At 42.0% G+C, this 12946-nt stretch overlaps 1 protein-coding gene across 2 annotated transcripts; it reads left to right on the forward strand.

Annotated features, from left to right (window-relative positions):
• The first annotated feature begins 1016 nt into the window (after positions 1 to 1016).
• LOC143033334 (nucleolar GTP-binding protein 2-like) lies at positions 1017 to 8121 on the forward strand. Of its 2 annotated transcripts, XM_076198652.1 has the most exons (5): positions 1022 to 1126; positions 3058 to 3209; positions 5932 to 6165; positions 6351 to 6581; positions 7127 to 8119. In XM_076198652.1, the coding sequence occupies exons 1-5, from the start codon at positions 1114 to 1116 to the stop codon at positions 7955 to 7957; spliced, it is 1461 nt and encodes a 486-aa protein (XP_076054767.1). In that variant the 5' UTR covers positions 1022 to 1113; the 3' UTR covers positions 7958 to 8119. The 2 variants fall into 2 exon arrangements, with proteins under 2 accessions (XP_076054768.1, XP_076054767.1); XM_076198653.1 differs by lacking the exon at positions 5932 to 6165 and having other exon boundaries at positions 1017 to 1126; positions 7127 to 8121.
• Positions 8122 to 12946: the final 4825 nt, after the last annotated feature.

The following is a 12946-nucleotide window of genomic DNA, read 5'->3' on the forward strand; positions in this document are numbered from 1 at the left end:
CAAGATTACAAAAACCTTGCGCAACGCTCACACTGTCCAACTGTTTGGAAACGGCAAAACTAAGACCATACCCCAGGGCACATTTGGCATCTTCACTTAATTGTTTATTTGATAAATTGATATATTGGTCAGACTGGAAAGGAATTAAATGTTAGAATAAAGCAACACAAATATAGCATTAGAAGTGGTCAAACGTCCAATGCGTTATTTGTCCATCTTAGGGATTTTAACCATTGTATCAATTGGAATGAAGCTAAAGTAATTGTCAAAAGTAATTCTTATTTGAATAGAATCATCATAGAATCCAGTCTGTGGCCAGTTTGCTAGAGGCCATAGGTCTTATGCAAAAGAGAACTGGGGTAATGGATTGATTGGGTTGTAATCTTACTCTGCTTCCTTTATGAAGGTGAAAAGGTCATGTTAGTCATCAGTACGTTATTGGCACATCCATATCTATATCTAAGGTTTGATATTATTAGAGAGCCAGTCAGTAGACCTTCATTTCTTTCTGTAATTTGCTTGACCACAAACTCGAGTTCTACATTGAACATTGGAAATGATATTGGGTGCTTGTATCTTAATTCAGACATTCCTTTGGCATGATGTTCTATACACAAATTATTAAAATCTTCTACTTGTAATATGTCACAAAATCTGTAATGTATCATCATATGGAAGGAGTTAATTACAATAACCCTGACTTCATCTGGATGGGGTAGTACCCATAGTCAGAACAAAATGGAGATCTTATCATAAAGAGATAAAGTAGAATTCCATTAAGATACCATTTATCATGGCATAAACTAATATTTTTGTATAACATTTTGATTGTTAAATGAATTTCATGCATCTCTAGGTTTCCTTGTGTATTTCACACATTCAATTTATGTGTATATTTTGATCAGATACCTTTGTTGATAACATGAGAACTTTAATGCTGTCTAAGCTTACAATGTCTTAATTGATAGTGTAAGCACTTGAATTCTTTCTTTTATAGATAAGCAATTTTAGTGAGTTTGCAAAACATGCTGAAGAGCAGGCGGGAAAATACGATGTTTCGAAGGATAATGATTTAGTTCAGAATGCACCTGATTCCCAAGATACACCACCAGAATGGTTCATGAAGGTAAAGTAGCTTGTCTAACTATCATTTTTATTTGTATATATTTTTATTGTTGAATTTTATTTGTAATAATTGTTGCCTTGAACTTCACTGACCTGAAATCATATCCATTTTACTTGTAGTTAGCAATAGTCTTTGGGAAGAAACATGGATTTTTTTTATTTATGTATTTATTTATTTTTTTTTTTTTAAAAAACCTTATTTTTTTATTATTACTTTCTTGTGTTGGTATGGGACTATTTCTATGTTACCAGCTTGTGTTTACTACTACCTATAGTATCCCTGAGGACAATCCTAAGACTGGGATAAAAATATTAGGCAATAAACCTCGCAGTTTGGCTTGCAGGTAACCAGTAACAGGCTTTGGGCAAATGCAAAAGTTACATAGGGAAGATGTGTTGTTACCTAGGGGTTGTTATTGTTGGGCATTGTAACCGGAAGTGTTCTGTATCCACTGTGTAATGGTTGCATCTGGGGAAGATTAATCTGTGACCAGGCCTATTTTGTGTTGGTCTGTTTCAGTGCTGGATGGCGTCCTTAATGCAAGTATGTCAATGTGGTTCTTACCAGATGTGGGAGTCTTATTTTTTTTTTCTGTAGGGTTCTTTTCCAGGGCAGTGGACAAGATGCAGGGATGACCCATCATCCAGGAGGTGCCAAGATGAGAGGGAGAGAGGAAGGTGGAGGGGAGTGGAATATGTAGGGGATGGAATGGGTGGGAGTGGAATATGTAGGGGATGGAATGGGTGGGAGTGGTTTCTATGCCTTTTTCTTTTTGGCTACCCCCATGTAAGGGGGGGGAGAAAGCCTTTGGTGTGTGTGTGTGTGTGTGTATATATATATATATATATATATATATATATTTATATATATATATATATATATATTTTTTTTTTTTTTTTTTTTTTCTTTTTCTTTTTTCTGGGGTGAGGCTTCATTCTGTTATTAGTCCATCATCCCTGGCGTCTTGTGGAAGACACATAGCCTTTAGGTAACTGGCAATAGCCTCTGGATGGGTCCACAAGTCACTCAGGGAAGATGTATTTTGTTGTTGTCATTAGATTGTTAGTGTGGGGCATTAAAGTACGAGTTGTTCTGTGTCTTCTGTGTGGTGGTTGGATCCGAGGCAGTTTGAATATGTGGTCAGGCCTATTCTGTGTTGATACTGTTTCAATATTCTCTAGTGTAATCATGGCAGTAGGGAGGGTTTTTTCTCTGAGGCTTAAGTCTATTCTGTTATTTTTGACCGATTGTTCTAGTTTATTCATTAGGCTTGGATGTCCATTGCTGCTGTTTTATATTTACTGTGCCAAGTGGGCGAGATGCAGGGATGACCTGTCATCCAGGAGGAGTCTAGATAAGAGGAAGGGAAGTGGGTGGATGAGAGTGGAGTATGTGGGGATGGAATGGGTGGGAGTCGTTTTTACCTTTGTTTTTTGGCTACCTCCCTTGTCAGGGGAAAAGAGCCTTTGGTATACATATGTATGTATGAGCTATTATTGTCATTTCATCTACATAGGAGAGAACATTTGTTTAGTTCTGGTACTGGGTTTGGGAGGTTATTCGTTAAAAGATTGAACAGTGTGTATATATATTTTTTTCTAATTCTTCATTTATTTTGTAGACCCATCTTCATAAAAAACAATTGGTTCTAATAGTAAGATGCATTAAATAGGTCTCTGTCATGAGCATTTATGCTGGATCCAGCTGCAGATTGAGGATAATTGGAGTTAGATTTACTTGTTTCATTATGTGCTTCATGTAGTAGCCTTCCTTAAAGAAAAAGAAAAAGTTTTCTCTGATGGTTGATACAATTTATATTTTTCATAGAAAAATATCTAAAAAAATGAAGTCCGCTTTGTAAGGTTTGCTTTATAGAAAATATATTTCATTGAAATTTATTACATTAGTATTTATTTTGGATTCTGTTTCAGGTTGGAATGAACTGTACAAAGTCATTGATTCTTCAGATGTTGTTATACAAGTATTGGATGCAAGAGACCCGCAAGGCACAAGATCAAAATTAGTGGAAAAATATATGAAGACTGAAAAGCCACATAAACACCTTATTTTTGTGCTGAACAAGGTATGTTGATTTTATTTATTTTTGTGGTGGGGGAAAAGAATACTGCCACCAAGTATTTCCACTTGGATCGTAAGAGGCGAGAAGAAAGGGACAGGGAGTGGGACTAGGCATCCTTCTTCTTGTAGCACCACAGGGGACATTCCTAAACGAAAAAATAAAAAGAATGTAAAAAAAAAAAAAAAAAAAAGGAGATACAATGATGGTGGACTGAATGGTGAGGTTATTTAATGTTTGTTTAAGAGACGGTAGAGTGCCAGAGGACTGGAGGAATGCCTGTATAGTTCCACTTTACAAGGGGACAAATGTGAGTGTAGTAGTTTCAGAGGGATCAATTTGCTAAGTGTAGTTGGGAAGGCTTATGGGAGGGTTTTGATTGAAAGGATTAGGAAAGGAACAGAGGGAGTAATTGGTGAGGAACTGTGTTGGTTCAGGAAAGGTAGGGGTTGTGTGGATCAGATTTTTGTGGTAAGACATATGTGAGAAAGCGTTAGGGAAAGGTATGGATGTTTTTTGGGCCTATATGGATTTGGAAAAGGCTTATGACAGGGTAGACAGGAAGGCACTGTGGGAGGTATTGCAGATATAAGGGACAAGAGAAATGCTGTTAACCCATTCAACTCCGATGACAAGATGTCTTGTCATTTGGTCAAATAAAACAAAAAATCATAAAACACCAAAATGTTTGATCAAACACCAGAAAAATATGACGTCAGTCCTCGCTTTGCTGCGAGCGAAGCGAGGATTGACGTCATATTTTTCTGGTGTTTGATCAAACATTTTGGTGTTTTATGATTTTTTGTTTTATTTGACCAAATGACAAGACATCTTGTCATCGGAGTTGAATGGGTTAAGAGCAATCAAAAGTTTTTATGAGAGTAGTAGAGTCTGTGTTAGAATTAGGAATGGAGGGAGGGAGTGGTTTGAGGTAAAGGTGGTACTTCACCAGGGATGTGTTATGTCACCTTGGCTGTTCAATTTATACACATGGATGGGGTGGTGCAAGAGGAAAATGGAAAAAAATGGGAGATAAGCCAGTTGTTGATTGCTGATGACGCTGCACTTGTGGCAGGATCAGATGAGGGATTGAGTGTGTTAGTGACAGAGTTTGGGAAGGTGTGTGAAAGAAGTTGAAGATAAATATGGGTAAAAGTAAGGTGATGAGATGCACAAGGGGAAAATGTGGCAGCAAATCGGAAGTGAGTATTAAGGGAGAGAGACTGGAGGAAGTGGATAGCTTTAGGTACTTGGGTGTGAATGTGGCACGAAAGGGAGAAGTGGAGGTAGAATGTAAATTGAGAGAAGTGAGTAAGTGCCTTTGGGGATTAAAAAGTGTAATGAGAAATAGACATTTGGGAATGGACAGACAGCACAGTATAGGGCAGAAACATGAAACATAAGAGAGGAAGAGTTTAAATGTGAGATTTAATGCCAGAGAAGCATGGTAGGAATTACTAGGATGGATAAAGTGAGAAACAAGGAAGTGACATGGAGAGCAGGGGTGTAAAGGGAGTTGGGAGATAGGGTTGATGAAAGAGTATTGGGATAGTTTGGACACATGGAAATAATAAGTGAAGAACAACTAGTAAAAGAGGTGTAGGAATGAACATGAATGGGCTACCAAGGATGAGATGGATGGATGGGGTAAAAGGGGCATTGGGGAAAAGGGTAATGTCTGTTGAGGAAGAGAGGGAGAAGACAGAAGATAGGGGTGAATGGAGAATGGTTGTGTATGGATGATGCTGGGATGCATGAAAGGGAGTGGGTGGGAGATGGGGATGAGGGAGTACAAGTGAATGATATTTTGATGCAGCCTGAAGTGATTTCTCCCCGTCTTCTCTTTTTCTGCATGAGTGTATGGAGACAGCACATCCACAGCAGCCTTGTTGTGGATGTGCTGTGTCTTGCTGCATTGCTTCTGACCCAGGGCAGTGGGCAAGATGCAAGCAAAAAGACTGTAGGAAGCAGAAATTGATGGAATGGATTAGGTGAAGGGAAAGCTGTATGCAAGAGTAATGTCTGTTGAGCAAGGAAAATAGAGTTAAAAGGATAAGAGTCAATCGAGAGTGATTGTAAATGGATGAAGAAATTATGTAACTTGAAAGGATATTTTTATGTGCTCCATATATTTCTTAATAGATAAGGGGTTGGTAGGGGAGTTGTCACATGGTAATGCAGTGGGGGGATAGACTGCCTTCATTTGTTGGGCCTTGCTGTGGAAATATTGTATTTAGTTGCCTTGCCCCTGACCCAGGCAGTGTGAGGGAGGACAGGGATAACTGCATAACCCCTCATCTATGAGGAGCCAAGATGGGAGGGACAGCAAATGGGGTTTTGGGAGGGTGTGGGATGGGTGTATGCTTTAAATCTGGAGGTAGCCAAAGTCAGAAGGCATATACCCATTCTACTCCCATCCACCACCCTTTCCTCCCTCTCGTCTTAGCTCCTCATGGATGATGGTCATCCCTGTATCCTTGCCCACAGCCCTGGGTCAGAAGCAATGCAACAAGACACAACACATCCACAGCAACGCTGCTTCACTTAATCGGTGACTCCCCCTCTTTGCCCCCTCATCATTCTGCCACCTCCCTGATAAAGGGAACAGGTATCTTGGTATATGTATGTATGTAGTTATTGTTAGCTAGTGTGGTGGCCAATTGTAATGTTTGTAATAAGAGTATAGTTTTTTATTTCATGATGTTTCAAGTACCCATATTTTTTTCAGGTCGATCTGATTCCAGTTTGGGTAACACAGAAATGGGTTGCAATCCTGAGTAGCGAATACCCCACGATGGCCTTTCATGCTTCTATAACCAACCCATTTGGTAAAGGTTCACTTATTACCCTCCTCCGACAGTTCTCGAAGTTGCACGAGGATAAGAAACAGATTAGTGTCGGGCTTATCGGATACCCAAATGTTGGAAAGAGTTCAATAATCAATACCTTGAAAGCCAAGAAGGTATATTTTCCAGATGTGTTGGCCATTCCCCATATATGGGAAAAAGGCCCTTTGGTATATATATGTATATATATTTATGTATAGTTATATTAGAGGAAAGAAAATGCAACCTTTACCCAAGTTGACAATGCCATCAACCAGCTTTTACTTAGTTTGTGCAAATCATGTCTGCTTTGATCTTCCAGGTGTGTAATGTTGCCCCAATAGCTGGAGAAACCAAGGTATGGCAGTATGTGACACTGATGCAACGGATATATCTCATTGATTGCCCTGGTGTCGTTCCTCCATCACATGAAACCTCGGTAGATGTAGTACTCAAGGGAGCAGTGCGTACAGAATACTTAGAAAATCCTGAGGACTATATACCAGTCGTGTTAGAAAGAGTCAAGCATGACTACGTCAAAAAGACTTATAAGGTAAGTAAGATGACCCGTCATCCAGGATGTGCTCTCTTATCTTGGCTCCTGGATGAGGGGTCATCCCTGCATCTTGCCCAAGAAACATGTCTTAAAATGTTTCACTTTCACTGAATAGAATTTAATATTTGCAAATACAGTAATAAAAAAGCTATTCAAATGGATTGGGTTAAGAATGAAAAAAAATGGACCCTATTCTTAATGGAGCACTTCAAATTACATGGCTGTTGCTATCTTCTTTGTAAGGAGGGAGATGCCTTTTGGTATATAGATAGGTTATGAAACTGGGAGTTATATTTTGTATTTTCATCATATGTTTCAGTATATGAGAAGAATACAGTAGAAGTATTTAAAATTAAATCGGAATGAAAGATCATAATTTGCACTAGAAACCTAAATTATGAATGATACCTTAGTTCAGTTTGAATTAATTTTAGTTTTAATGGGAGGACAACCTTGAATATTTTAGTTGTTCAAACTGTGGGTATTTAGAACATTATTACATTGTAGAGTATTAAAATTGTGTGTTTCTTTACTTTTTGTAGATTGAGGAATGGATTAGTCCAAATGATTTCTTGGAGAAAGTTGCAAGAAGATCAGGTAAGCTTAGAAAAGGTGGTGAGCCAGATTTGAATATCGTTTCAAGGATGATTCTGAATGATTGGCAGCGTGGGAAGCTCCCATACTTTGTGGCCCCACCAGGCCATGATTCAGGAGCATTTGAGGAGTTGAAGTCAAAGGAGAATGCTGCAATGGCCGAGGGAGTTGCAAAAGAGCTGCAGATTGAAGAAGAGCTTCAGAAAACTTTCAACTCGCAGTTTGATGTAATGGGAATTAAACAAAATTTGTCCAAGATTACTCTAACTGTAGAGTATTCAGAAGAGGATGAAAAGCCACTGGAACCAATTGATGGTGATTTTAATGAATCTGATGAGGAGGAGGAGGAATGTGAAAATGTTGAAAACACTAAAGCACAAACAGAAAATGAAGGTCAGGTAGAAGATATAGTTGATATAGCTGATCATGAAAATGAGAAAGGTGACAAGCTTATAAACACAAGTGCAGGGAATTTTGAAGTTAGTACTGTGAAGACCACAAATACAGGAAAGTTTGAAGTTAGTACAGCTAAACCATTTAGAAAGAAAGGTGAAAAGAGAAGAGATGATGATGATGAAGAGGAAGTTGTAAAACTAACATCCAAACAGCGGAGAAGAATAGAGAGAGAACAGAAAAGGAAGAAGACTGGAAGTAACTTCTATGAAGTGACCAATGTCAAGAACAGAAATAGAAATAAAATCAAGCCAGTAGATGCAAGCTTAGGAATGCGAGGTCATAGGAAGGCAGGAAATCAAGGTCACAGAAAGAAAGGGAAATAATAGTGGAGAATGTTGCATCTCTATTTTTGTTAACTATATCATTGGATTGTGAATAAATCTTAAAGAATAATATCTACTGGGTACACACGTTATCACAATAAATTATTGTATTATGGAGATATATAGGATAATAAAAGGTCATCTCTTGCAAAATAGTAGTTTTATTTTCAAGGTTGATGGAAACTGCTATATTTGGTTATAACTAAGGTGAACTAGTAGTAAAAGAAGTGTTTACAGTTTGGAAATTATTACTTTAGTAAGAATGGCTTTTGAAGGTGGGGCTTCGACAAAGATGTGTGTTGCCTCATTGCTCAATTTATACATAGATTGGGTGGTGTGCAAGGTAAATGCAAGGGTAATGGGTCGGGGATTGGAGATGATTAAAGAAAATGGAGAAAAGTGGGACATGAGCCAGTTGTTGTTTGCTGATGACATTGCATTTGTGGCAGGATCAGAGGAGGGATTGAGGAAGTTTGTGACTTGAGTTTGGGAAGGTGTGTGAAAGAAGGAAGTTGAAAATAAATGTGGGTAAAAGTAAGGTGACGAGATGTACAAGGGGAGAAAGTGGCAGCAGACTGGAAGTGAGTATTAAGGAAGAGAGACTGGAGGAAGTAGATGGGTTTAGATACTTGGGTACAAATGTGGTGGAAAAGGGAGGAGTGGAGGTAGAATGTAGATTGAGAGAAGCAAGTAAATGTCTTGGGAGATTAAAAAGAGTAATGAGTAATAGACATTTGGGAATGGATGCTAAGAGATTGTATGAAGGAGTGATTGTGCTGACAGCACTGTATGGGGTAGAAACATGGAACATAGGAGTTTGAAAGAGTGAGATGAGGTGCCTGAGAAGTATGATAGGGGTTACTAGGCTGGATAAAGTGAGACACGAGGAGGAAAACAGTGGTGGAAAGGGAGTTGGGAGATAGGGTTGATGAAAGAGTATTGGGATGGTTTGAACACATGGAAAGAATGAGTGAAGGCAGAGGTGGAAGGAGGGGACACCAAGGATGAGATGGATGGATGGGCTAAAAGGGGCATTGGGAAAGCGGAATGTCTGTGGAGGGAAGACTGGAGAAGACAGAAGATAGGGATGAATGGAGAATGGTTGTGTATTGGATTTTGGGACATATTGGTCACCTGCTCCGATTTACCCGCCATATCACCCACAGGTCGAGGGCGTCCAGGGCTGCCGTGGAGTTCAATTTGACACCACTCAGGGATACGGTATGGGTGCTACAGGCCAAGAAGTGAATACTGGGTGAAAAAGCCCAAGTTTGGAGGGGTGCCACCGCCATGCCCTTGGGCCAAGGCTGTTCTTGTCTACCTTGCTTTAAACTTTGTCGGACTCTCAACCTGTGAGGCAAGTTTGGACAAAATCGGTCACCTTCGGATTTTGGGCAAAATTCATATGGTTTCTCCTTTGAGATTTTTTGGATTTTGGGTCATATTGGTCACCTGCTCAGATTTACCCGCCATATCACCCACAGGTCAAGGGTGTCCAGGGCTGCCGTGGAGTTCAATTTGACACCACTCAGGGATACAAAATGGGTGCTACAGGCCAAGAAGTGAATACTGGGTGAAAAAGCCCAAGTTTGGGGGGTGCCACCGTCACGCCCTTGGGCTAAGGCTGTTCATGTCTACCTTGCTTTAAACTTTGTCGGACTCTCAACCTGTGAGGCAAGTTTGGACCATATCGGTCACCTTCGGATTTTGGGCAAAATCCATATGGTTTCTCCTTTGATATTTTTTTTATTTTATGTCATATTGGTCACCTGCTCCGATTTACTCACCATATCACCCACAGGTCGAAGGCGTCCACGGCTGCCGTGTAGTCCAATTTGACACCACTTAGGGATACGGTATGGGTGCCACAGGCCCAAAAGTGAATACTGGGTGAAAAGGCCCAATTTGGAATGGTGCCACCGCCACGCCCTTGGGCTAAAGCTGTTGATGTCTACCTTGCTTTGTACTTTGTCCGACTCTCTACCTGTGAGGCAAGTTTGGACCAAATCGGTCACCTTCGGATTTTGGGCAAAATTCATATGGTTTCTCCTTTGAGATTTTTTGGATTTTGGGTCATTTTGGTCAACTGCTCAGATTTACCCGCCATATCACCCACAGGTCGAGGGCGTCTAGGGCTGCAGTGGAGTCCAATTTGACACCACTCATGGATACGGTATGGGTGCCACAGGCCCAAAACTGAATAGTGATTGAAAAGGCCCAAGTTTGGAGGGGTGCCACTGCCACGCCCTTGGGCTAAGGCTGTTTATGTCTACCTTCCTTTGTACTTTGTCCAACTCTCTACCTGTGAGGCAAGTTTGGACCAAATCGGTCACCTTTGGATTTTGGACAAAATTCACATGGTTTCTCCTTTGAGATTTTTTGGATTTTGGGTCATTTTGGTCACCAGCTCAGATTTACCCACCATATCACCCACAGGTCGAGAGCAACCAAGGGTGCTGTGGAGTCCAATTTGACACCACTCAGGGATACGGTATGGGTGCCACAGGACCAAAAGTGAATACTGGGTGAAAAGGCCCAAGTTTAGAGGGGTGCCACCGCCACGCCCTTGGCCTAAGGCTGTTCATGTCTACCTTTCTTTGAACTCTGTGTGACTCTCTACCTGTGAGGCAAGTTTGGACCAAATCAGTCACCTTCGGATTTTGGGCAAAATTCATATGTCTGAGATTTTTTGGATTTTGGGTCATATTGGTCACCTGCTCAGATTTACCCACCATATCACCCACAGGTCGAGGGCGTCCAAGGGTGCCGTGGAGTCCAATTTGACACCACTCAGGGATGCGGTATGGGTGCCACAAGCCCAAAATTAAATTCTGGGTGAAAAGGCCCATGTTTGGAGGGCTGCCATCGCCACGCCCTTGGGCTAAGGCGGTTTATGTCTTCCTTCCTTTGTACTTTGTCCGACTCGCTACGTGTGAGGCAAGTTTGGACCAAATCGGTCACTTTCGGATTTTCGCCTAAATTCGTATATCTCCTTTGAGATTTTTTGGATTATGGGTCATTATGGTCACCTGCTTGGATTTACCCGCCATTACACGCACAGGTCGAGGGCGTCCACGGCTGCCATGTAGTCCAAATTGACACCACTCAGTGATACGGTATGAGTGCCACAGGCCCAAAAGTGAATACTGGATGAAAAGGTCCAAGTTTGGAGGGGTGCCACCGCCACGCCCTTGGCCTAAGGCTGTTGATGTCTACCTTCCTTTCTACTTTGTCTGACTCTCTACCTGTGAGGCCAGTTTGGACCAAATCGGTCACCTTCGGATTTTGGGCAAAATTTGTATGGATTCTCCTTGAGATTTTTTGGATTTTGGGTCATTTTGGTCACCTGCTCAGATTTACCCGCCATATCACCCACAGGTCGAAGGCACCTTACTTTTACCCACATCTTCAACTTCCTTCTTGCACAGCAAGGTAAACATGAGCAGCCTGAGTCCAAGGGCGTGGCAGTGGCACCCCTCCAAATTTGGGCCTTTTCACCCAGTAGTCACCTTTTGGCCTCTGGCACCCATACCGTTGGCCTGAGTGGTGTCAAATTGCACTCCACGGCAGCCCTAGCCGCCCTCGACCTGTGGGTGAGATGGCGGGTAAATCGGAGCAAGTGACCAGAATAACCCAAAATCCAAATAATCTCGAAGGTGACCGATTTAGTCCAAACTTGCCCCACAGGGAGAGAGTCGGTCAAAGTGCACAGCAAGGTAAACATGAGCAGCCTGAGTCCAAAGGCGTGGCAGTGGCACCCCTCCAAATTTGGGCCTTTTCACCCAGTAATCACCCTATGGCCTCTGGCACCCATACCATTGGCCTAAGTGGTGTCAAATTGGACTCCACGGCAGCCCTAGCCACCCTCGACCTGTGGGTGAGATGGCGGGTAAATCGGAGCAAGTGACCAGAATGACCCATAATAAAAAAAATCTCAAAGGATGAATTTAGCCGAAAATTCGAAGGTGACCGATTTGGTCCAAACTTGCCCCACAGGGAGGCAGTCGGTCAAAGTGCACAGCAAGGTAAGCATGAGCAGCCTGAGTCCAAGAGCGTGGCAGTGACACTCCTCCAAATTTGGGTCTTTTCACCCAGTAATCAAGTTTTGGCCTCTGGCACCCATACCGTTGGCCTGAGTGTTGTCAAATTGGACTCCACGGCAGCCCTAGCCGCCCTTGCCCTGTGGGTGAGATGGCGGGTAAATCGGAGCAAGTGACCAAAATGACCCAAAATAAAAAAAATCTCAAAGGACCCCATGAATTTAGCCGAAAATTTGAAGGTGACCGATTTGGTCCAAACTCGCCCCACAGGGAGAGAGTCGGTCAAAGTGCACAGCTAGGTAAACATGAGCAGCCTGAGTCCAAGGGAGTGGCAGTGGCACCCCTCCAAATTTGGGCCTTTTCAACCATTAATCATCTGTTGGTCCCTGGTACCCATACCGTTGGCCTGAGTGTTGTCAAATTGGACTCCACGGCAGCCCTAGCCGCCCTCGACCTGTGGGTGAGATGGCGGGTAAATCGCAGCAAGTGACCAAAATGACCCAAAATGAAAAAAATCTCAAAGGATAACCCCATCAATTTAGCCGAAAATTCGAAGGTGACCGATTTGGTTCAAACATGCCCCACAGGGAGATAATCGGTCAAAGTGCACAGCAAGGTAAGCATGAGCAGCCTAAGTCCATGGGCGTGGCAGTGGCACCCCTCCAAATTTGGGACTTTTCACCCAGTAATCACCTTTTGGCCTCTGGCACCCGTACCGTTGGCCTGAGTGGTGTCAAATATGACTCCATGGCAGCCCTAGCCGCCCTCGACCTGTGGGTGAGATGGCGGGTAAATCGGAGCAAGTGACCAAAATGACCCAAAATCCAAAAAATCTCATGTTCATTTCGTCCTGAGTCACAGTGAGCGTCGAAAATAATTTTAACATGGTAAAATTCTCGACCACCATGACTGTAGATTAGCTTAAGTTGAATAGGAAAAGTCATGTTCA

The sequence above is a fragment of the Oratosquilla oratoria genome, chromosome 15 (assembly GCF_046742065.1).
Source record: "Oratosquilla oratoria isolate Oo_2021 chromosome 15, ASM4674206v1, whole genome shotgun sequence".
NCBI classification, from domain to species: domain Eukaryota; kingdom Metazoa; phylum Arthropoda; class Malacostraca; order Stomatopoda; family Squillidae; genus Oratosquilla; species Oratosquilla oratoria.

Excerpts from the sequence above, each read along its gene's own strand:
- LOC143033334 (XM_076198652.1), top strand. Across the intron at positions 3,210-5,931 it reads TTATTTTTGTGCTGAACAAG|GTCGATCTGATTCCAGTTTG; the intron begins GTATGTTGATTT and ends TATTTTTTTCAG. Across the intron at positions 6,582-7,126 it reads ACGTCAAAAAGACTTATAAG|ATTGAGGAATGGATTAGTCC; the intron begins GTAAGTAAGATG and ends TACTTTTTGTAG.